Source organism: Pogona vitticeps, chromosome 1, assembly GCF_051106095.1.
Source record: "Pogona vitticeps strain Pit_001003342236 chromosome 1, PviZW2.1, whole genome shotgun sequence".
Lineage (NCBI taxonomy): Eukaryota > Metazoa > Chordata > Lepidosauria > Squamata > Agamidae > Pogona > Pogona vitticeps.
This window is the reverse complement of record NC_135783.1, coordinates 180736945-180763288: the sequence shown is the minus strand read 5'-3', so window position 1 is coordinate 180763288 and position 26344 is coordinate 180736945. Positions and strand designations below refer to the sequence as shown.

Here is a 26344-nt window from a genome sequence, read left to right as displayed (position 1 = left end):
CCTTTCACATAGAGGGCCATATAATATATTTTTGATATTTTCAAGGGCTGAAGGAACGTGCGCATACGCATGCGCTCCCACCTGCACACCCACCCACATGCAGGCATGCACTCCTGACCACCCGCCCGCCCACTCACATGCACACATGCACTCCTGACCACCGACCTGTCCATGCACATGCACACACAGGCTGTATAAATAGGCCAGGTGGGCTGGATGTGGCCCACAGGCCGTACTTGGAGACCCCTGATCTAAGCCAAATGCGATTTTAGGATGCATTAACACAAGTATGGTTTCCAGATCTCATGAGGTACTAGTTCCTCTCTATTTGGCACTGGTTAGGCCTCATCTAGAGTATTGTGTCTGGTTCCGGACATCACACTTTAAGAAGGATGCCCACAAACTGGAGCAAGTTCAGAGGAGGGCAACAATGGATGACCAGGGGACTGGAAATTAGGCCCTATGAAGACAGCCCGAAAGAATTGGGAATGTTTTGACTTGAGAAAAGAAGAATGAAGGGAGATATGATAGCACTTTTCAAATACAGAGGAGGGCAAGATTTGTTCTTGATCGTTCCAGAGTGCAGGACACGTAATAATGGGCTCAAGTTACAAGAGGACAGATTTCAGCTGTATATCTTAATTCAGTGTGACAGTGGAATCGGTTACCTTAGGAGGTGGTAAGTGCACCAATGCTAGAGACATTCAAGAGAAAATTGGGCAACCCTCTGTCAGATCTGCTTTGATTTGGATTCCTGCATTGAGCAGGGGGTTGCACTCTATGGCCTTATAGGCCCTTTCCAACTCAGTTATTCTGTGATTCTTTGATCATATTTAAATTGTACAGCCAGGCTCCATTTCAATATTTGTGCTGGTGGAAGAAGCACCATGAACCAATCCAGGAAGGAGTGATTTCTTTCCTCATGCTGCCTGAAACAAGACACTCTTTTCTCCTTCCCCACCTCCAGTGCTCTGTGCCACCTAAAACTCTATCCTGGAGGGTTTCCTAACCCTTCAGGGCAGATGTTGAGACTGGGCAGATAAGAGTTTAATGGAAGTGGGAAATAATTTTTTCATTGATTTCTTTTCATCAGCATGGCCTATATATTTGAGGTATATTTGGATAAGAAGTCAAGAATAACATATGAAATAAAGTAAATTGGACCCTTGAGGGGGGGTAGGAAGGACTCTTGTCATAAAAATAGTTCTGGTCAAGATTTAAATTCCTTGAGCTTTTGGCAATTATAGAAGTAGAAGCAGTAAATCACCAAATTTGCTAAGTATTAAAGTCAGTGTCTCTATCAATGTGGTATGCTTTCTGCATTAGACAAGAGTGATAGTGAGTCATCTAATTAAGCAACGTTTACTGTTTTTCTTCATAGATTTATGATGCACCTGGTATTCAAATTATATTTACTTGTAGTCATGACAAAAGTTTGTGAATGGTGGTGCTTTTTGTAGATTTTTTTAAATATTCAGACAGCAACCTTGTGGGCTTATAATAGTTTTGTAATCAAGCACATTTAATGATGAAAGACAAGAATAAAAAAGAAATAAAAAATCTGTATGTTATAGCTTTACCAAACCAAGCTCTGTTGAGGGTAGGGACATACACACATTAGTTGGGAGGGAGCTACAGAGATATGGAATCTGAGATGGTCCTGACTCTCATGCCTCCATACCTGCTTTCACCAGTAGCTTACAAGCAGGTCTAGACAGAATACAGAACACAGAAGTTCCTAGTTATAAGGTGGTGGCTAAAGAATCTTGTCTAAATAGTTTAGGGCTGCCATGATCAGTGCTATACGTAACTTGAAATTCCATTTGGAAATGCACTAGTGACCAGACCACTTCTTCTATGCAGGGATCATGTCCTTCAATTGTCTTGCTCCCCTCAACATCTGGATGGCAGCATTTTCAATAGCTGGGTTTTAAACATCTTTAGAAGCAGCTCTATGTGACAGTCAGTTGTTACAGTAATCTATAATCTGAATGTCATTAGCAAATGGGTGATGGAGTCTAGGTACACAGCCCACTCACATAGATTTGCTGCCTATGCCTGCTTGACCTGGTAAGACTCACTTCTAGCCACTCCTGTCACCTCATGTTCTAGAAAAACTCCACATGCTATGAATTTGGTCATGAGGGGAGGTGGCGCAGGCTTCAGTCCCATTTCCAGCTGGTTATTTACGTCTAGCTAGCTCCCTCCTTCATGACACCCATTTTAATAGAACATATTTTATCCATTTATATTATTTATGTGCTGCCTTTCTCTCCATAGGGGACCCAAGGTAGCTCAGAACAATTAAAACTATACTGCTGGATAGCTCAGTGGTTTAGGAGTATATATAAAAGTTGTCTATATATGAAATGCCATGGACTGCAACATATATTACTCAGCACTATCTCTGGGGCTAACCCAGAAAGGATCAGAACTATCATAACATCTTGCCTCCAAAATTCCAGTTGAACCACAAGGTTGTTGTAGCTAATGGTATAAAATATGCTTAAAGATCCAGGATAAATATTTATTTATTTAATTTATATGCCGCCCACTCTACCCAGAGGTCTCTGGGCGGATTATAAGGTTGTTATAAGATGTAAATATAAGGTTGTTCTCTAACCATTCATTCTCAGGTGATCTACTAATGTGTCCAAGGATGTTTCTGTCCAAATTTAGGTCTTGTGCTAGATAGGATCCAAATAACCAATATCTTCCAAGACTGTTCAGTGGCTTTTGCCATTTAGTTCTTTGGCATTTGCATTTCCGAAGGGTCTTGCATGGTTTGTTTGCTTTCTGCTTTGCTTTATTATTATTATTATTATTATTATTATTATTATTATTATTATTATTATTATTATTATTATTATTATTATTATTATTATTATTATTATTATTATTATTATTATTATTATTATTATTATTATTATTATTATTATTATTGTTGTTGTTGTTGTTGTTGTTGTTGTTGTTGTTGTTGTTGTTGTTGTTGTTGTTGTTGTTATCATTATCATTATCATTATCATTATCATTATTATTATTGCATTTCCAAAGGGTCTTGCATTTTTCCTAACAGAAGACATGGAACAAAGTGTTTAGAATGTTCTCTTGTCGAAAGATGCTGCCTATCTCCTTTCTCTTCACTTATTATTCACTGGCATTTACAATTGAGGCCCGAGGCAAAGGAAAAGCTTATAAAAGGTTTAGATAATGCCACTCTGATCTCAGTTAGCTTCAAGACATTTTAAGTTGTAACTTGAAGTGAATTCTCCTGTTGCACAATTATGTGTTTGAATGTATTGGTATGTAGATAAGAGATCTGGTGCACTTTGGAGCTTATACAGTACTGACTACTTCATTTAAGACAAGCCCAAACAGTTGGAAAACGTAGGCCATGTGGAATGTGTAACCAGAAGAAGATTGGGCTCCTGGTGGCTTGGAAGGAAGTCACAAAAACCATGCTCCTAATTGGAGAGTTTGGTTTTTGTTTTTGTTTTTTTGTTTTTTTTTAGAAACCTGATTGCTCACTTTCTAGAAGATCTCCAGGCAGCAGTTTTATTTGAATCTATCAAATCAGGGAAATTGCTGGACTTTTATGTTTTTAGAAACAATATTAGGTATTGCTGCTTTCTCCCAATCTGAGTTGTAACCTAGTACCTGTAATAGCCAAGAGGAGGAAATTTACAAAAGGATAACTGTGGCAGTCTGTTGCATCAAGACCAGCAAAGGCTGTTGCTACATTAAAGACTGTCCTGTTGTATTTGGCATAAGCTTCATCCTTTTCTTTTATGAAACCAGTTGCTATCATTATTATTTTTAAGTATGTATCTGTTAAAGCAGGGCAGCTGGTAAAGACTTATGACATAAAATAGAATCACCTGCAATTCTGTACCATCCGTTATTGAATTCAAGCATCCTTAATCCCATATCCTGTAAAACAACACTGATTTTTTTAGAAACCCCAAATAGGAAACCAATGAATGAATGAACAAACAATTTATTTTTGTATACTGTACACTGTATTGTTTCAGAGTATTTCAGCTCTGAATGCCTTAGATTTGAAAATATTTCATGTAGAGCAGGCCTTACAATGATGTTTTTAATAGTTTTCAGTCATGCAATAATAATTGTGTTCTGAGTGATGCGCAGAAATAAAAGATAAGGGGTTAGAAATTGCAAGATCCACATGAAGTTATGTGTGTTTTGTTTATATGCTTATGAACAATAACACATCTAAGTGATGACCAAATATGTAATAAAACCACATTAAAATACACTACTAAACTTAAGGAAACATATGCTATAGTACTGATAAAAGAATAATATCTTCTAACTCCTCACAGCCTAAATATGCCCTCCATGCCACTCCATTGAACCAGTCCTGCAGTAAGGACTGGCACCATGCACTATGAATATGTATGTGTTTCCAAAGCCCACCCTGGTCTTGAAATTAGAAGGATAGTTTGATCAGTAAATATCAGAATCCACAGAGAGATCTCGTAAAAATAGCAGTGAAGAACTCCGCTTTGTTCTCTCCGGGCAAATATCATCTGTTCCTGACATTGGGGCTGAACTCAAACTGGAAAGGATCTAAGATATTTGCAGTTGCTTTGCCATAGCTTTCTCAGGAATCATTTCCAAAAAGGGAGATTTATAATAAGGTGGTAGTTTTTGTAAAAAAATAAAAATATCATATACTGCCATACAGTCAGACTGATTTTGGTGTTTGGAGAGCCGCACAATCAGCTTTGTGGCTGAATTTTTGCCACCTATGCTGTAGCCATTATCCAACATATTTCGCTGCCTGCTAGAATACTGAGAAGCTGAATGGCCTGCATAGTATTGGAGTGAGAATGTAGAAATGCTGATAAAAGAATTTTTTTAAAAAGGCATGGAATGGAATCCCACTTGATTTTTGATTGATTATTTGTGCTTGTTAATCCTGGTGTTACATAGCTGCTGTGCTTACTTCTATAGCTAGAGCTAGGAAATTCCCCTCAAAATGGGCTGAAGCTATTGTAGTACCGATCTACAAGAAAGGTGCTTGATCAGATGCTAAGAGTTATTGCCCTAAAAGCCTTCTAGATGTTGTCAGTGCATTCTCTGCAAAACATATTTTGGACAAAGAAGAAACCCCTTGGCAGGTGAACACACAAGATTTGCCTGTAGCAGATCTACAACTGACCATTGCTTTTTATTACAGATATATAATGAAGATGTATATATTCCCCCTCCCTTTCACATTTTGTGGTTTTTGTAGACTTTAGAGCAGCATTTGACTCCATATCTCAAACTTGTCACTGGAGAAAATTAGAACACTTGAATATAGATTGTAGGTTGTTTAAAGGATCCAAGGATTGTATAAGAATACCATTTTGTGAGTAAGAGTCACCTCTGATGGTGAACTTTCAGACCCAATTGCAGTAAATAGAGGGATGTATCAGGGATATTTACTAGCTCCTCTTACATTTAATTTGTTTTTAAATTATATAGTCCCCTCTTTTCTTATTTATTTTAACCTATTTTTACCCCACCATTCTTCTTTAAAATACCCAAGGTGACTTACATCATTAAAAGATAATATAAAAGCTAACAATAGTGAATATAAAAATACTAAAAAGAATCAAACAAGCCACCTAGAGTGGTCGCAATGACCAGATAGGTGGGATATAAATAGAATAAAATAAATAGAATAAAATAAATAAATAAATAAATAAATAAATAAATAAATAAATAAATATATATATATATATATATATATATATATATATATATATATATATATATATATATATATATATATATATATATATATATATATATATATATATATATATATATATATATATATATATATATATATATATATATATATATATATATATATATATAAATAAAGTATCATACAAAAAATCATAAGCAACACCAAAACCATATTCAAAGCAGTAAGGTATGACAATCTATTTAAAAACTCCCACTCAGGTAGCCTGTCACTCAGGGAAAGCTTGCCTGAAAAGAAGGGTCTTCACCTGCTTGCAGAAGGACAAGCAAAGATGAGACCATCCTGCCCTTTTGTGGGAGTAAATTCTGGGAGCAGCAGTAGAAAAAGCCTTCTCCTGTGTCCTCACCAAGTGCACCAGTGAAGGTGGCCAGACTGAGAGAAGGGCCCTTGTTTTTTTCATCCCATCTAAAGGATAAGAATACTTCAGTATTTTTGTATGTGGATGATGTTATCTTCCTGCCAGGTGGGGATGCAAAGATTATTAAAGGTCTGAGGCAGAAAAATTGTGGCACCTTTAATGCAGCTTTAGAAGAATAAAGTACTCCCTCAGATGCTCTGTGGAGACCAGGTTTGGGCTGATATCACAACATCGGAATCCACCAACACATAATTTTAACCAAAGCATTAGGGATTCCATGATCTGCCTCCAACACCATAATCCAGTTTGAAACATTGTGCTATTCTTAAAATACTTCGCAAGAAAGCACCCATTTTGTTTTCATAGAATTATAGAATAATGGAGTTGGAAGAAGCCTATAAGGCCATTGAGTACAACCCTCTGTTCAGTGCAGTAATCCAAATCAAAGTCTATGACAATCTAATTTTCTCTTGAATGCCTCCAGCACTAGTGTGTTCACTGCTTCCCACAGTAATTGGTTTCATTATTGTACTGCTCTAACAGTTGAGACTTTTCAACATTACAATAATCCAAGTTTAGGCACCAACCACCGATGCTGAAGAGACTAAAATCAATATACATGAAGTCTATGAAGACTTACAACACCTCCTAGAACTGACGCCAAAGAAAGAATTGATGCTTTTGTGCACAGATAATTCAGTTTTTTTAAAAAAATACAATGTTTACTATGGTTATTTATTTATTTATATTGTGTGTTTCCTTTCTCCTCATAGGAGTCTCGAAGCAGCTCACACTTAAAACTGTACAGTAATAGCAGGTTTAATATAGTATACAACATTATATTGAAACACAATTAAACATTAATCAGCATTAAAACCAAGTTGAAAAAATGTTAAATACATTTAAAGATATCTAAATTTCATAAGTACAGAATTCCCTAGACACCCTGCTCCATAGTTTAAAAGCCTGCTTAGTTAATTTACACTCCTACTTTCTGTCAAAACAGGCACTGAATGGCACGGAAAGCGTTTTCATGCCATGTCCATCCTAACAGATGTTTGGTAATATCATATTGCTTCTGAATACCTATTTAGAAATGCACTATTGCACTTCTGCTAAATCAAGACAGTTTTGTATCATTTTACTTGGGGTTTGTGGGGTATTCTACTTTTCCTGATTATATCATCCTTCTTGCAGCAATGAAACCACTTAATATAATGTTGTGCAGAATTGAAGTTTCTCCCTTGGCTGAAAACCAAGAATCGCAGACACATTATCCAGAGTGATTTTTATGTTTCATGACTTTGGCATATTTCCTGGTTTTGAATTGAGGCTTTGTTTATCTTTAAAAGGCATATGTAGATCACGTGTCACAATGGTCCTTACCACAAAGCCTCTGTCATAAGTGGTGGCTTTGTCAGTTTTTCTAAACAGATCTATGAGGGAGCAGACTCTTAATATATTTGCTCCATTCCAGCCATAAAAACATACAGGGTCTTATAGTTGAGTGGCAATTATTTCATATATGTGTACATTTTTTATTTTACCAACTTTCACTGATCCAGCAAAATATTCTGTCTTGTCTATTTTTGTCTTTGCTTTGGGGCTAACATGGCAATGAGTCTGTATCCACTTGTACTGCATCTATAAACATGGAGTTGAAGCCAAGGTTTTATTCCACTTGTGAGAGCATCCATGTAAAATGCCATTCAGGAGTATTCGCAAAGGCTTTCACGGCTGGGATCTAATGGTTGTTGTGGGCTTTTTGGGCTCTTTGGCCATGTTCTGAAGGTTATTCTTTCTAATGTTTCACCAGTCTCTGTGGCCGGCATCTTCAGAGGACAGCACTCTGTGCTCTGTTATAGTTGGCTAGGGAGTGCAGTATTTATGGTTGTGAGACAGGCTTTTGTCTTTTTCTGTAAATGGGTGATTAGTGTGTCTTGTTGTGGGTGTATTGTGCTACGGAGAAGACATTTTCTGTCACTGTGGTTGATGGGTGTCATTAGCTGGACTTTTGTATGTAGCGATCCCCTGTCCTTGTGGCTGGGTGGAGTTTGTTGACCTTTTGCACTCTGTATTTTTGAGAGCTGGGAGCCAAGTTTTGTTGAGTTTCAAACTTTCCTCTTTTTTGTTGAAGTTCTGCTGGTACTTGTGGATTTCAATGGCTTCCCTGTGCAGTCTGACGTATTGATTGCTGGTGCTGTCCAGTATTTCAGTATTTTGGAATAGAATTTCATGTCTAGTTTGTTTTAAGGCATGTTCAGCTACTGCAGATTTATCCAGTTGTTTTAGTCTGCAGTGTCTCTCATGTTCTTTGATTCTGGTGTGGATGCTTCGTTTTATGGTTCCAATATATACCTGGCCACAACTACAAGGTATCCGGTATGCTCCTGCAGTGGTGAGGGGGCCCCAGCAGAAAAAGGTGGTGGTGGTGGTGGGAGAGGTTCACTGTTTCCTCCTCCCTCTCGATTTCCCAGAACCAAGTCCCCTAGAGCAGTGGTTCCCAACCTTGGATAACCCGTGTGTTCTTGGACTGCACATTGGAAATCACTGCCCTAGAACATATTATTGTCTTGATTCTACTTTCATGTTCCACTTTGTTCCAGGGGTGCTAGCTGCTTTAGCCTTTTGCTGTTACTTCTTTGTTCCCTGTACCTTTGGGTTGCCAGAAGCAAAGGGAAAGGTTGCTTTTGTTTTATCACTGCTGTACTGAATTTTCTTTCTGAAATATTTCTGTGAAACCAGAAGCCTAAAGGTCTTAGTCATGTTCTAGTAGTTCCCAAATGGACAAACCAGTCCTGAATATCTTGTGATACACCCTGGTGAATGCAACTGACTGGCCACTACACACTTGCCACTCTCTGGCTTGCATTCCTAGACAGAAAAAAATGTCTCACCCATAGAGTTTACATTTTACCTGGTTTTGCCCTTGCTGCCTGGTGCCTATTTGCACTACCCTCTGGCCCAGATTCCCTGCTTGCATTTTTTTAAAAAAAATTAACTCTAGCCCTTGCAGAACTAGAGATGGCAAAATATCTTGTTATTAGTTTACCCAATTGTTTTCTATCAAATAAGCATTTATGATGATACTCTTCCCAGTGAATGTTGTAATTTGGGAATACTTTGTTTTAACTAGTTTGTAGACTGATTAGGTCTACAGAAATGCCTGCAAACATAAGAAGCAATAAAGTCCAAAAAATAAATGGGGAGAGATGTACACAAATAAATGTGCAAAACAGAATAAAATACATAGCATCTTAATTCATTGTCCTGTTTACGGAGCTGTGGAATCTGCAGTGTTTGCACTGCAGGAAGAAAAAGGGGAGGAGGATAGAAACATGTCAAGCTGATTCTTGCCATGAATATTTTACTTTTGGAAAGAGGGTTCAAATAAAGACACAAGCATTCCTTTGGAAGGACTAATTCTGCTAATGTTTGTTTGGAGAGCATGAGATGCCCCTTGGACTGTGTACCCAGATGGCTGTCTGACTAAACAGGCCCTACATCCAAGCAAATGTTCATTAGAGATTGATACCCTTGTACTTACTGAGAATCAAAGATAGGGGAGGTTACTTTCTTGAACTACAAATTCCAGAATCCCCCATGGTCTTGCAGTCTATAGGATTCTGAATATTGTATTCCTTCAAAAAGTAACTTTTTCAAGTACTTTTGGACATTTCATACTGTATTACAGTATAGTATAGTCCACAGCAGTGAAACAAAATAACAACTATTGGGGTGTTGAACTGTACAGAGGATTTATTTTGAGGAAAAAAATAAGGAAGGATATTTTTAATAGCGGGCACTTCTGTGATACTGGATTAACACTGTCTTTGAAGTGTATCTATTTCTTATACAAAGAACAACTTTTGTAGTTTTCGGTGGGGGGAACTTTTCACATTTCTGAAAAACAGTCCTGACAATTGCTTTGTGTTTGGATGAGAAATAGTTAACTGATGAAAAAAGGAGTCAGTTTTTAGGATTTTCCCTTGCTTGGCGTCCTTTTGTGAAAGTTAGTGAACACAAGAGGTTATCCTGTAGGCCAATGGTTCCCAACCTTGGGTCCACATATGTTATTGGACTAAAACTCTCAGAAGCCTTCATCACTGGATCTGCCTGCCAGGATTTCTGGGAATTGTAGTCCCAGAAAGGACATCTGGGGACCCAAGGTTGGAACCACTGCTGTAGACTACCTTGGCTTCTGTTTTTCATGCTGTTGCCTAGAACATTTATGTTAACTTGTGTTTCTTTAGGGGCCTGATACATTTCTGCTGTGCCATTTTTAAAAGAAAAGGGTGGGATAAGAAGAAACAATTTAGGACTCAGTTTCACATGAGTCATCTGGGTTAAAAAAACAACTGGATTAAATGAAAATTAGTTTTAAAAAATTAACATGTTTTTACAGATATGTCTGTGTTTCTTTAATTTTGACAATACACTTCGAGTTAGAAATAATCACAATTCAAGTAGAGTTGCATTGTTTTAGAAAACCAGTGCTCTTTTAAATGTGCAGTGTAATCCTATTCATATTTACTGGGGAAGTATGGCCCACTTTATTCAATGGCAATTGCAGGACTTCAGATGACTTTACAACATTTTTAGAACTCCTCAGTATGTTCTGGTTTTGGTAGCTGTTTTTTATTTCATTAGTTTCAAGATAAGTGATCAAATATGAAAAACTATGCAGGGTAATTTAATCAAATACTGAGGTCCACAGTTGTCAGTTACTGGTGCAGTGATACTTGGCTGATAATAACTGACTCTGTATTAGCTAGATGGCTGGTCCACTCTTTACAGTGGGGTCTTGACTTAAGAACGACTTGAGTTAAGAACATTTTGACTTAAGAACCACTCTCATAGGAAAATATTGACTTGACTTACATACTTAGATTTGAGTTAAGAACTGAAAAAAACCACGTGGGAGGCAGGGAAAGTGCAAAATTTGAACTTTCAATTAACTGTTGGCCAGTGAAAAGGGTGCCTGTCTGCTTCCTCACTCCTCCCAGCGTTTAGAGAGTGGATTGGAAGACAGTCTTCAGACTGCCTGGTACTGCCTGGACTGTATTTTCCCTGCCTTCCCTGAACCTTTCTTGACCTAAGAAAAAAAGAAACAAAATATCCCCCTCTAGTGGTCGAAGGCAGAATAGCAGCTTCCCATTAGTTTCTATGGACGGAAAAGAGCAGATACGGATCAAATGGTTTTCAGTGCATTCCTATGGGAAATGCAGATTTGACCTGAGAACTTTTTGACTTGAGAACCGCCTTCTAATACGGATTAAGTTCTCAAGTCAAGACCCCACTGTACTAGAGAGTTTTCCTATTTTTCGTATACATTTTCTGTGCTACAGCAACTCTGAGCTAATTTTTACTGTTCAGAGATTGAACAGTAAATGGGGAAATTGTTTAATAACTTTTGGGGAAACACTGCTTCACAGGGTGGATAACTCTCCCTTGCCTTGGATTCTTTATTAAGATTAAATGTTTTCATTTTAAAACCTATTTGGCTCTACACCTATTTGCAGCAATCTTTTGTTTTCAATTATCATATTGTTCAGAATTGTATTTATTTGCTTGTTACTGGGTGGATTCCTGTAAAGAGGAAAATGAAAAATTCTTCCAAGATTAATTGAGGAGTTTGACTTGAAGATTGTTTTAATGGTTACTTAGATACTATTTGTAAAAAGAAGAATTTTGCAGATGGAAAATTAACTGAGGTTGCAGCAATATTAAAGCCAACTAATGTTCCATACATGTAGTAGTTTGGTTACTGCCAAAAATTGTATGTAAAAAAAGTGACCCTGTTTTATGTGGCACTTTTACCTTTAATTAAATCCCATGAAGGATTGGATAAACGCTCATGCTATTTCCCTGAATATGACAAGCAATCACTATTTTGGGCAAAATGCTGTGGAGTTACACACAAGTTAGCATTCCACTGAAAACTGAATTCATTCACAGTTCTGAGTACTTTATTAAGAAGCCTCTGTGTGTGTGTGTGTTTGTGTGTGTGTGCGTGCGTGCGTGCGCATGCATGTGAGTGAGGAAGGGTGATCTGGCCCTCTGGCATTGCTCTGCATTCAGGAAGAGTACACCATGTTTCTTCCAAGGTCATAGGCATCAATGCATTCTTAGATCCTTATGATGCTCACTACAACAAGATTTGTTAATGCCATAATTCTGCTTTTAATTTGGCTTTGTGTGTATTGTGTTAAAGGAAGGCAGTCACTGAAATCCAGCAGTGCAGGCACACACAGAACTTGGCAGGAATGGGGCTGGAGATGTGGAATCCAGCTCCTGATTCTCTCTTGAGCAGTGGGTCAGGATGAGAGCATGCCTACAGCACCTGTTACTGATCCTGGTCAAGATAGGGATGTGTGTTGGACTTGGCTTGATAATGATATAATGTGCTGATATATTAAATCCTAATTCCTTGGATCAATTTTGGTAGATGTGTTGAAAACTTTTATTCCACTTAATTGTGGGATATTCAGAGTGAATCAATTTCAAAATAAAGTAGGTGCTTATCTGTTCCATTAAGATATATGGAACCCAAATGGTTACTTTTCTCTGGATCATGCCCATGATCTTTGAATTGTATTAGCCATTTGAAAAAAGTCATCTAAAAATATGGAAGATTAGCTTAAGCTAATTATATGCTTATTGTGTGTGTTTGCCCCTTCACGGTTTGCTGCCTTGTCGTGGTGAAGGGGCTCGACTAATTCAGAGAAGCTATGCAGGGACACCCAAGACAGACAGGTCATAGTGGAGAGTTCTGACTAAACGCAATCCACCTGGAGCAGGAACTGGCAAGCCACTCCAGTAAGAGACTGGCTTGCCAGTTCCTGCTCCAGTTTTCTGGCAAGAAAACTCCACGGACAGAAACAAAACGCTACAAGATATGATGCTGGAAGATGAGCCCCTCAGGTTGGAAGGCGTCCAACATGCTACTGAGGGAGCAGAGGACAAGAACAAGTAGCTCCAGAGCTAATGAAGTGGTTGGGCCAAAGCTGAAAGGATGCTCAGCTCTGGACATGTGTGGAAGTGAAAGGAAAGTCTGATGCTACAAAGAAAAATACTGCATAGGAACCTGGAATGTAAGATCTATGAACCTTGGTAAGCTGGATGTGGTCAAACAGGAGATGGCAAGAATAAACATTGACATCCTGGCCATCAGCGAACTAAAATGGACGGGAATGGGCAAATTCAATTCAGATGATAATCATATCTACTTTTGTGGGCAAGAATCCCGTAGAAGAAACGGCGTAGCCCTCATAGTCAAGAAAAGAGTGGGAAAAGCTGTACTGGGATACAATCTCAAAAATGAAAAATTATGTATGTATGTATGTATGTATGTATGTATGTATGTATGTATGTATGTATGTATGTATGTATGTATGTATTTATTTATTTATTTATTTATTTATTTATTTATTTATTTATTGAGCATATATGCCACCCATTTTGACATAGTCTACTCTGGGTGGCTGACAAAACATGTAATAAAAACAATATGTAATAAAAACAATTAACAATTAGAATAACAGTTTACAACATTAACACAAAACAGAATAGAAAGATAAAGAAAGAGAGTTACGTAGTTTCCAGAGGGAAGGCCTGTCTATATAACCAGGTCTTGAGTTGGGTTTTTGAAAATGCCCAGCGAGGGGGCCAGATGGATTTTTTGGGGGGGAGTGTGTTCCAGAGCCTGGGAGCCACTTCCGAAAAGGCCCGGTGTCTTGTTTTTTTCCTTCTGGGCCTCCCTCGGCATTAGGCTCCTCAGTCACCCCTCCTGGCTATATCGGGTGATACAAGTAGATCTAGGTCGGAGGAGACGTTCCACCAAGTATTGAGGTCCTAAACTGTTTAGGGTGTTGTATGTGATAATTAGAACTTTGAAATCAACACGGAATCAAATGGGCAGCCAATGCAATGCGGCCAGAGTAGGAGTAATATGTTGATGTTTCTTCACCCCACTAAGAAGTCTGGCTGCTGCATTCTGCACCATTTGTAGTTTCCGCATTAATCAAAAAGGTAGCCCCACGTAGAGCGCATTGCAGTGGTCTAATCTTGAGATTACGAGTGCATGGACCAAAGTGGTGAGTGCACCATCGTCAAGAAAGGGACACAGCCGGGCAATTGGACAAAGATGGAAATAAGCGGTGTGGACCACTGACGCCACCTGAGATTCCATGGTGAGCGCGGAGTCCAGATGTATCCCCAAGCTGCGAACCTCATTCTTAGCAGTGAGAGTCACCCCCCAAAAGAGAGGGAGTTTCCCAAACCACTGACAGTAGGTCTACCCACCCTCAGGTCTTGTCCAGGTTCAGCCTCAGCCCATTTTCCTGCATCCATTGCAGTACAGACCCCAGACAGCGCTGCAGGGACAGAACAGCATCCTCTGTAGTTGGAAAAAAGGAGATGTAGAGCTGAGTGTCATCAGCATACTGATGGCACGATGCTCCACGCCCCCTGATGACCCCACCCAGCAGCCTCAATGCAGGCCTTTCAATATCACAGTACAGTGGTGCCTCGCTTAACGATTACCTAGTTAAATGATGAAGTTTTTGCGATACCTTTTGATGATGAAGTTTTTGCGATACCTTTTGAAATCGCAAAACGATGTTCTAACAGGGAAGAACCGCATAACGATCGGTTCCCTGCTTCAGGAACCGATTTTTCACTAAACAACAATTTTGAAACAGCTGATCAGTGGCTCTAAAATAGCCACCAGATGTGCAAAATGGCTCCCCACTGTGATTTAGGATGGATTCCTCGCTTTACAGGCACCGAAAATGGCTGCCCTATGGAGGATCTTCACTGGATGCTGAGGTATTTAGCCCATTGGAATGCATTGAACCGGTTTTCAATGCATTTTAATGGGCTTTTTCCTTTCTCTTGACGAGAATTTCACTTAACAGCGATTTCAATGGAACAAATTATCCTCGTCAAGCGAGGCACCACTGTAATCCAAGTTTATGCATCAACCACCCATGCTGAATTCACCAATTCTATGAAGACTTACAATACCTTCTAGAACTGACACCAAAGAAAGATGTTGTTCTCCTTATAAGGGATTGGAATGCTAAAGTTGGGAGTCAAGAGATAAAAGGAACAACAGGTAAGTTTGGCTTTGGAGTTCAAAATGAAGCAGGGCAAAGGCTAACAGAGTTTTGTCAAGTGAACAAGCTGGTCATCACAAACACTATTTTCCAACAACACAAGAGTCAACTCTACACATGGACATCACCAGATGGGCAATGCCAAAATCAGATTGATTATATTCTCTGCAGCCAAAGATGGAGAAACTCTATACACTCAATACATTCAATATGCCAGCAAATTTGGAAAACTCAACAGTGGCCAGAGGACTGGAAAAGATCAGTCTACATCCCAATCCTAAAGAAGAGCAGTGCCAAAGAATGCTCCAACTACCGTACAATTGCACTCATTTCACACGCTAGCAAGGTTATGCTCAAAATCCTACAAGGTAGGCTTCAGCAGTATGTCGACCGAGAACTCCCAGAAGTACAAGCTGGATTTCGAAGGGGCAGAGGACCTAGAGACCAAATTGTTAACATGCGCTGGATTATAGAGAAAGCCAGAAAAACATTTACTTCTGCTTCATTGACTACGCAAAAACCTTTGACTGTGTGGGCCACAGCAAACTATAGCAAGTCCTTAAAGAAATGGTAGTGCCGGACCTCCTTCTTTAACTCCTGAGAAATCTATATGTGGGGCAGGAAGCAACAGTTAGAAGTGGATGTGGAACAACTGATTGGTTCAGAATTGGGAAAGAAGGACGACAAGGCTGTACAGTGGTGCCTCGCGCAACGGTCGTTCCGTAGAGCGACGAATCCGCACAACAATGCCGTTTTTGCGATTGCAAAACGGCACCTAGATAGGGGGAAAATCACAGAGCAAAGGTCGGTAAGCGGTTCGCTTACCGACCTTTGCTTTGAGACCCGCCCATCAGCTGTTAGGCGGGTCCAAAATGGCTGCCACTCACCCCAAAATGGCCACGCACAGAGTTTTCGCACCCTTGTTCAGCGAGGGGAGGGCGCGAAAATGGCTGCCGGCCATCCAGGAACATCTCACAATGGTGAGTATTCGGCCGAATTGGAACGCATTAAACGCTGGCTTTTTACTTTCCATTGAGCGATGTTTCACACAGCAAGGGTTAATCCAGAACGGATTAACCTCGCTGTGTGAGGCACCACTGTATATTGTTTCCCTGCTCATTTAACATATGCAGAATACATCATGCAAAAGATTGGACTGGATGAATCCCAATCCAGAATTAAGATTGCTGGAAGAAATATCAACAACCTCAGATATGCAGATAATTACCACTCTGATGGCAGAAATTGAGGAGAAATTAAAGAACCTCTTAATGAGAGTGAAAGAGGAGACTGCAAAAAATGGTCTGAAGTGTAACATCAAAAAAACTAAGATCATGGCCACTGGCCCCATCATCTCCTGCCAAATAGAAGGGGAAGATATGGAGGCAGTGACATATTTTACCTTCTTGGGCTCCATGATCACTGCAGATGGTGACAGCAGCCATGAAATTAAAAGACACCTGCTTCTTGGGAGGAAAGTGATGACAACCTAGTCAGCATCTTAAAAATGGGAGACATGACCTTGCCGACAAAGGTTCGCATAGTTAAAGCTATGGTTTTTCTGGTAGCGATGTATGGAAGTGAGAGCTGGACCATAAAAAAGGGTGACCACCGAAGAATTGATGCTTTTGAATTGTGGTGCTGGAGCAGACTCTTGAGAGAAGACTCCCTGGAAAATATCCTGGCGTTGGGAAACTGTGAAGGCAAGACGAGAAGGGGACGACAGAGAATGAGGTGAATGGACAGTGTCATCAAAGCTACCAACATGAATTTGAGCAAACTCCGGGAGGCAGTAGAAGACATCAGGGCCTGGCATGCTGTCATCCATGGGGTCACAATGAATCGGACATGACTTAAGAACTAAACAAGAACAACAATGTATGTTTGGGCTGTGAAGTGTTATAAATTATGTCTCAGAAAACAAAATGTATAGTTTGTTTTAACATTTCATATAGAAATAGTATATTAGCTTAAAACTTGTATGTTGAATTTAAGTGGCACTAAATAGCATGTATTGATTGAATTAACTAACATTCTCAGATTAGCATTTTACTGCTTTATGTGTGGAGTATAGATGCTTAAGGCTGTTTCAATATCAGCCTTAGTAAACTTATTGTCTTCTTATGGGCTTCCTAAAGTGCACATATCAATCAAAATCTAATCTGAAATGCTGAGAGATGGTTTACAACATAATTCTTCCCAAAGGCCAGGTTTTAAGGGCTGTTCTATGTCAGCATCTTGGTGCTAAAGAGTAGATGCTTAAAAATGCTGCACCAAAATGAATGTCCTTTTGTCTTTGCAACTTTGGTTTTGATCCTGAAGTACTGAGTGAGACCTTTGTTCCTAAGTTCATTTGATGTCAGCCAGAACTACACTTGATTAATCCCCAGATGTTTGGACACCCATGAAGTTGGCTTAAAACTAGAAACAAGTCTTTTGATTTCTATTTTGAGTTTGCATGTACCTTAATTTTTAGGAGATCCCTTTCCATCTGTTCTAAAGTACCACTAATTGTGTTGTTAGAAGAATCATTTTGTGAACTTTGTACCTCTTAACTTGCTGCATCTGTATAATTTTTTTAGTACATAGATTTAAAATTTGGCACATTTGCAGACCCCAGCAAATAGCATATGTAATTTGACTATAGATGCCAGGTTTTGAATTGTTACCTCAACAAGTATATTTTTTTAATGAGGGACAATATTGATGGAGGGACTTTTTTTTTTAATGAAAGAAGTACTTCATGCCCTTATCCTATTTAGTTTAGATTTCAAAAGATCATCCCAGTTATGATGATTAATTATGATAATAATGATTAACACAAAGGGTCAATGTTACAGTGCAACATAATTTTGAATTTCTTAGTAGTGGAGCGAATTTACTTATACCTAACAGACATGTTGTTGAAAAGCTGAGCCTTTTTTCTGTTCTTTCAAGTCCTTGTCTTGGGCTATTAAAATCTTGCAGACATGAACTTTTTGGAGGACTTGAATGCAGTTATAGAAAGTTACATGGCTTTATGGATTTTTCTTTTCTTTTTAGTAATCAGCCTGTACAGAACTAATGGATATTCCATCCAGCAGACCTCAAATACCATGTTTTGCATTATGTGAACGAGTCAGTTCCCATAGCACATTCACATTAAGATAACATGCCTTTATACCACAGTAAAGAAGGTTTTTTTGCCTAAAGTCTAATTGCATATAGAGGAGGGGATTCAGTCTAGTTTTGTTCCAACAGTTCTTTCAGTGGATTCACTGAAAGAAAAAGAATATTGATTTATTTCAAATAGAAAGCATCTCATATTACTCAAACACAGATATTTGATAGGCAGTGGTGGCCTTTTAGCATCTGTCTATACAGTGTCTAAGTCCTCCAGTAAGATGCTCACTACAGCGAGATTTGTTTTAGTACCAATATTGAACTATGACACATTTGGACCAGTCCGAATGACACAGGATTGGTAGAGAGCTATCAGTCCTGACGTCCATCCTTTCTGGAACTCTTTGAAAAGGATGGATACAAATGTGAAAAACTATCATTGGAAATTGGTGCTTAATTATCAGTACTGTTCCAGAAGGCTTTTAATTGAAATAATATTAGCTGTGGGTCTGATGGCAATTTTTATATATATTTTAATTGTATTTTAATTGCTCTAAATTGTATTGTATTTTAATTGTTGTTAAGCCGCCCAGAGACCTTTGGGTAGTGTGGGCAGCATATAAATTAAATAAATAAATTAAATAAATAAAATAAATAAATAAAATAAATAAATAAAACATAATGCATTTGCCTTTCTTCAAGAGGTACTTGATAAGAAGTTTTGGAGGAGCTTGTGGGAGGACTCATATTTGCTGATTTGGACAGTGATGCATAAATACCTGTTTCACTTTTTTACCAAATTCTTTTTTGGTAAATGAGGGGTTTGGAATTCATCAGATATCATGTAAAGCCTTCTGGAACACTGATACAACAGTTGTCAGAAGCAGATGGGGGTGTGCGTATTTATGGATGTGTGTGTGGACTGGCAAATGTATTTATATAGCTGTCATCTGAATCACAAAGTCCTCAAGAGCAGCTTGAGAATATATCTATAACTATATATCTTGTCTACCTGGCTATCAGAAGTATAATGAAGATGTCTGTATGTGGATAGATAGATAATGCACATGTGTGCACTGAAATAACCTAAAATGATGTGCAATAAATGTTGAAACTGTTTGTACAAAGGTACTCTTATTTTCATTCTAACAAATCACATTCTTCTGTATTTGTAACCTGAATTGGTTTAGTTCACAGTTTCACAGAGGGAGGACTAAACTGTTTGATCATGCATTGTCAGAGCAGTTTTGGCTAGTTTCTTAGAGAATGTTTGTGAGGTGAATGTTTCTGTTATCAGATAGGAGTAGTGCCCATTTCGGACAGCTGAAAGGTGTTTTGGAAATAACCTTGGACATTGCCTAGCCTGTTTTCCAGAAAGACTGTAAGATAATGAAGCACATTTGGTTGTGTAGCCCTTATCTATCACTCGATTGAAATGTTGAGTTGTTTGTGAAGATTTGGATGGGCACTTTGATGTTAATGTGATTAGCTGGAAATGTTTCATGCTTCACAATTGCTAAATATTGTCTTGTCTCCTTATTAAGTTAGTTTATTGTGAGTACAGTATTACTAAATGTTCCTGTTAGCTGATTAGCAAGGCTTTGTGAGATAACTCTTCAGTTATCTTTCGTATTCAGTTATCTGTGCAGCTTATCAGTGGAATTGAGTTAGTGTGATAAAACACTGATTTTATGTGAGACATCAGCACCAGTAAATCTGTGTTCTGATATGATAACAACTCATCGATTACAATTTTGGAATTCTGGTCTACAGGCTGTTTTGTACAAACTACAGGTTGCTTGTTTTGGATAAAGTAGAATCATGCCAAGCAGGAGTAGAAGTTTTGAACATCTTCCACTTTACCAGGAACAGGACGTAGCCATTTGTGATGTTCAAATACAGCCATTATCTCATCGTCAAACCAGTTTGATTTGTACTGGAAGAATGTCAGATGTTCTGGTTAAATGTTATTGTACATGTTATCTTGGGAAACAAGTAATAGCTAAAGTAGTGTAGTCTTGTATCTTTCTCCTGGAACCTCCGTGCGTTTGTGTGTAGCAGTTGAGATGAGATTTCTAATTATAAATTTCCTAAAAAGTTGTAAACTTGTTAAAATGGCTAGTTCAGAGAAATAGAGAGCTTTCTATTAGAAAAAATTATTCTCTTTAAGGCAATTTAAATTTGCCCCTCCCCCCCCGTGACAGCAAAGTATTGATTGTCATTCAGAATTAAGTTGAATACTCAGGTGAAGTGGAAGCCCTGTGGACTTGCATGCAGTTCAGTCTTGAGATGTGATATAATGCAGTTTAGACAGGCCCGCTAAACCAAGGCCATAGAGTAAGCCATGCTTCTTTGTTTCTGACTTGATTTTCAGCGATGTATAAAAATCCATTCCCATACTGGCACTTTTATTCAGTGTAACCACAGACTGGAGATCAAAGCTGATGTTTGTGTTACACATTTTAACTGTTACCCTCTTGAGCTTCTGCTAGGCAGAGGTTCTCTTCAGTACAGTAATCAGGCTACTTGTGTTGATGTTACACATGCAGGAGGGGACAGGTTTTCATTATGCAATTAATGACTTGAACAACAGCAGCACTTGCAGACCTGTAATGCTTTTGTGGGGATTGCCAACAGAAGCTCAGCAGAATTTTGCTCCAATTTGAGCAAGCGGTGACTCTCATAGAGGAGAACATATGGTTTTTTTTCTGTTTCTTGGCATTAGAGCCCCTCTGGCTTCCCCTCCCTTTCCCCCAGAGTGAAACTTCAAGGTCCTATAGATTCTTATGCACTTGTCTTGACTTTGAGTATGTTGAATAAACTGTGGTCATTTCATATAAACACTTGTGCATTAGATCCAAAAGTGTCCTCCTAACCTGTTGCAGTGAGAAAGTGAGAAAGGAGGACTTAAATCTTGGATCTTGTGGTAGTTGAACATAAGTTTTTATGTTTTTTTTTAAAGTCACTTCAGCAGGGACTTCACAAATTTAAATCTCCCAGCAGAAACAACACCCTGTGCTGAAGTAGACAAAAGTCCATTCATGATAGGGATGTGAATTTAGCAAGGTTTTGTTGTTGTTGTTGTTGTTTTGGATCTTCGAGAGAAACCAAGGGGGAAAAAATAAATTTTCTGTCCTTGTGGTGACATTTTCATTGTGCAAGGATCTTTTCCCCTGAGAAATGTGTCAGGGGATCTCGAGGGATTTGTTGAAAGCATTGTGATCACTTTTTGTGGAAGAATGCCAAGCTGTGCAGGAATATTACAATTTCTGCACAGAATGACATTTTTCTTGTGAAGGATTTACCTGGAAAGGGCAAAGCAAAATAAAGCTGCACAGGGTTATTGTCATTCCTGTATGGAATGGGGTATTTCATGCGCCAGAAAGGACATTAAACTGCACATATTTTCACAGTTTCCTGAAAAACAAATAAAAATATAATAATGGAAGAGAAAGAAGAGAGCAGGGTGTTATTTTGACAACAAGCTAGGGAAATCTCATTGATGCAAGAGAAGCCTCAGGAGGGAGTCTTAGCACGATGAAACTCTGAACATTTCCACAGCAGTTCATTGAACAGCATCATTGCCTGAGTTTCTTCGGCTAGTGCATCTTTGATTCAATTCAATATGAACCAAAATAGTAATTTAACCTGCACTCTAATCTGCAGCTATTGAATGCAAAAACAAAACAGCAACAACAACAAAAGAAACAACAAAAACAAAAAAAAAACACAAACATTTCTCCATCAAGCTCAATTACTGACTGCATCTTTTTATACCCTATTGCTGATTAAGTGTACTAAAATGGTGATTAATTAGAAAAATGTACTTATGTTCTGTTTACAGGATCCCTCTCATTGGGTGAATATTCACCATCTGGAGTACACAGACGGGGGAATCCTGGACCCAGATGACATCCTGGCAGATGTTGTGGAAGACAAAGATAAGGTTGACAGATAATACTACTTTATTTTTAACTAGAAATTCTCAGGTTGCATTAAGGTTTCACTTGACTGTGTTGCGATTTCATGTAACTCAATGTATTTAATAGGTATATGTCAGTATAATATCAGGTTGAAATAATCTAAATAATTGAACAGATTGACTGGCCTTTGTTAAGGTACAGTACAAATGGGCTGTAAGTAGGTTGGGCAGAAAACAGCTGAAGCATTGCTATATAATGTTACAACTTTAATAATTGCTTTTATAATTGCTTCTATAATTCTACAAAAAGTGTAGTGTTGATGAGGTCAAACACATTGATTTTAGGTGTACTATTGATTTGGTTTCTGTTAATCTGGTTTCTAGCTGTATTTCATTGTGTGCATGGTTTTTTTTTAAATTAACATAAAGAAATTCAGATATGTACAGAGCCTTCAGTTGAGTCAGAATTTAAAATCATTGACTTTATAATCTTAATGGGAGGTAGGAGAGTTCTGTATACAGAATGGATTTTTCCAGGGTTTGGAAACCCTTCTGTTCATGGAGTGAAAAGATAGGATCAAAGGCATTGGCTTGGGCAGAGTAGCACCAGTGGAAGGTATCGGGTCAGAAAGTCTGGTGCTTGAATGTTTTCCTAAGAGCCCTATAGACCTGTATAGACCTCTAGGAAAAATCAGAAGCCTGTTTGCCCACAGCTGGTATTTGTCTTTGAAAGGGTTAATTTCAGTGTGATCTAGATAACTTTTTCCGATTATATCAAAATTGATCTGGTTATGAAGGCAAAATAAGTCTTTTAAACCATTGTTTCACTTGTGGTGAAATAAGTTTTCTCTAGATAGCCACATATTTTTATAATATTTTTTCTCAGGTAGAAAAATTATGCAGGCAACATCGGCTTGCTTATTTCTGCAAGCTTTGTTCATCTACATTGCTTCTCTTCCATAAACATAAGAATACTTCAAAGTTGTTGAAAACAGGTAACTTTTATCACAAGCATATTATTTCAGTTAGGTAGAAACCAGTCTTACAACCGCGAAAAACTATAGGCACAAATTGTAAAACTGAAATCCGTTCTTGAAACTTGTAAAAAGTTGCAGGTATTATTGTCATCCAAAATAGAGATGGGGGTATTTGTATTCGTATACGAATATCCCTGCACAGGTGGCATTACTGAGGACCTAGCCCCATGGAGCCGGACAGTCCACTCACCAATCTGCCACAGATGCAGCGCGCGATCCACTCACCACTCCTGGCAGGAGGCGGGATGATAAACCTCGCTGCAAGGTCGAAACGTGGCAAGCAGATTGCGTGCTGCGGAGCTATTTGTAGAATCACACCGTCCACATCCTCAGCACCACATCATTAACACCACCTGTGCGGGGATATTCATATACGAATACCCCCATCTCTAATCCAAAAATCATTCTTAGAACTGTGAAAAATTTGTGAATAAGAAATAATCCAAAAGCAAACTTCAGCTGTAGGCAGACTTTAAGTCAGGAGATAATCGTTTTACAAAATTGCAGGAGCATACATTCTTAAAAAATGCAGGAACTTATAGCCTTGAATGAAAGGCATGATCAAAAGCAGAGAGTACGTCTCTAAAACACATTATTAAAAAGTAAAAGGCACAATAGCTTTGAGCAGTCTTTAGCTTTGAGCATATCTAGACTCACAAGAGGGTTTCTAAACAATAATCTGACCCACAAGTTGGCCACTTTTCATCTATGGAAGGAAATCCATGTTGCCTTTGCTGCTCTTGCCTGCTTCTTGGTGTGTTGTACCTGGTGTCTGAGTTGTTGGTATTTGGTGTGTGCGGTGTGTATGTTTTCTTGCTTCCCACTTTCTCTCAGTTATTTACGTTCCCCCTCAACTGTAAACGTATGAATTTTCTCAGTATAGTTAGTAATCACAGTTCTCTGTAAAGAGTCAGAAAATTTTAAGTGGGAATCCCTATTGCTTTTCTTAAGTTTGCAAACTTTTATATTACGCTGTTTATATTATTACTTGTTCCCTTGCACCTACTGTAATAGCATAATGGTTCCATGGCATTTTACTTGGTGAGGAAAAATGCCAGGAGCACAAAGTGGTGGTGAACAAATTTGGTCAGGTAACAATTTACTCTTATCTGCATTTCAGTGTTCCAGGAATGTTTGTATTTCCTTATCATTTGTTTACACACGCTCAAGTGTCAGCTAGCTAAGGAAGAGATACTTTTGTGAGGGAATGCTCTTTGACATTGACCTTGATGTTGGTGTACCAGAGTCTGTTATCATTTGATTCCTTCCAAGATTCTTCAGATCAAATAAAAAACCTTTATTTGCATATGTAAAACAGTTGCATATACAGTTAACAGACAATTAATTAACTAAACCTACAAATTTGTTATGTCTTAATCTATGGCTCCTCACTATTTGGTTCAAAACAGCCTCCACATTCTCCACTGTAGTTGACTCTCCTGTTGATAGAATGAGGCTTGGATCTGTTCCACTGGGCACTCATCCAGATGAGAATGCCACATAAAACTTGGGGTATAATTTTGGCATTGAACACTTCGAGAGCTACAGGCACATAAGAACTGCCTCTGTTAAAATGGAAATTATCAATGGCCTGTGCCATCACCCTAGCAGAATTCAATACTGTTGTTACTATGTCAAAGCCAGGTGTGTTTGTAATAAAAAGGTATTCCTAAATATTGGAAGTGTTTGATCTGTTCAATGATATTTTCCTTAAAATTCCATCTGAATAATTTCCATGGTTTGCCAAAAAACATAATTTTATATTTATTACAATTCAGTTGGAGTTCATTATTTAATACATATTATTAATTAGTTGTTTAAGTTCTTGGCAGATCCAGGATAAAATTGCAGCGTTGTCTGTGTAAAGAAATATCAGTACATGGCAAGGTCTGAGTTTAGGGGGGTGACCATCTACTCCATCTAGATAGTGGGCAAAGTTATTCAAAAAAAGGTTGAATAATGTGGGGTCTAGCACACAGCTCTATTTTACACCTGTTTGTTAGAATTTGCTTTGATAAATGTCCATTGGAAGACTAATCTGACATGCTCAAGTGTCAGCTAGCTAAGGAAGAGATACTTTTGTGAGGGAATACTGTTTTACATTGACCTTGATGTTGGTGTAGCATAGTCTGATACCATTTGATGCCTTTCAAGATGCTTGTGTTTAATAGAACAAAATCATTAACATTTGTATCAGAATAGTCTTGCATTCCCCATACAATATCTTATTGCAGTCGATTGTGAACTGAAATGTATGTTAAAAGGGACAAAAATAACTTTAACAAATGAATATGTTCTTGGTTCTCTTGAAAGGGATATTGATTAAAAAATTAGGTTAATGATATTTAATGGAGATAGGGCATTTTTTGGGGTACATATGTTGTACATATGTCACCAAGTTTTTTCCGGGAAACAAAATGGCTAAAAATGTAAATTCAGTTTGTAATTGAACCATTGGGAAACCTAAATATAACCCAGCAGTTTGTAAAATAATATTTTTGTTGCACTAAGAAAAAGATATTATATTTAAAATAATAAATCTTGCTAATAGATTCTGAAGGATCAGAAAAAAGAGAATTAGGCAATATCCAATTTAATTTACCGCACTGCCAAATAAAATATTTATCATTTTGGATTTTTTTTCTTCAAAAAAAGTTGTGCTAATTATTTTCTGGCTTGATTTGTAATGGGTGACGAGAACTCCAAGTAATTGAGAATCTTATCATTGTTAAAGAGAGAAACTTGAAGAGATGTTTACAGATGTGAGACTGAAATTTTTGTCTTTTTTAATGAAAAAATGACACAAATTTGAATAACATGCTGTTTCTAACTTAGGAAAATTACAATATAATTAGATGTGGCAAGCTGTACATGTTTACTGTATCTTGTTGCTAATTAACTGTTGGGATTTTAAGGAAGTGATGGCTAACAGCTGTTTGAGGTAATAGGGATAGGCAAAGCTCTGAAGGTGATGAACAAAACAACAGCGTATCCTAATATAATGAAACCCTTAACTTTCTCCCA

General features: G+C 38.1%; 1 protein-coding gene across 2 annotated transcripts in view; it reads left to right on the top strand.

Annotated features, from left to right (window-relative positions):
* Positions 1-26344, top strand: part of PARD3B (par-3 family cell polarity regulator beta) — a 621722-nt gene that overhangs the window by 20531 nt on the left and 574847 nt on the right. For both annotated transcript variants that reach the window (XM_072978456.2, XM_072978451.2), the window contains exon 2: positions 22206-22307. In XM_072978456.2, the coding sequence (XP_072834557.2) occupies positions 22206-22307 (102 nt within the window). The remainder of the gene's footprint in view (positions 1-22205; positions 22308-26344) is intronic.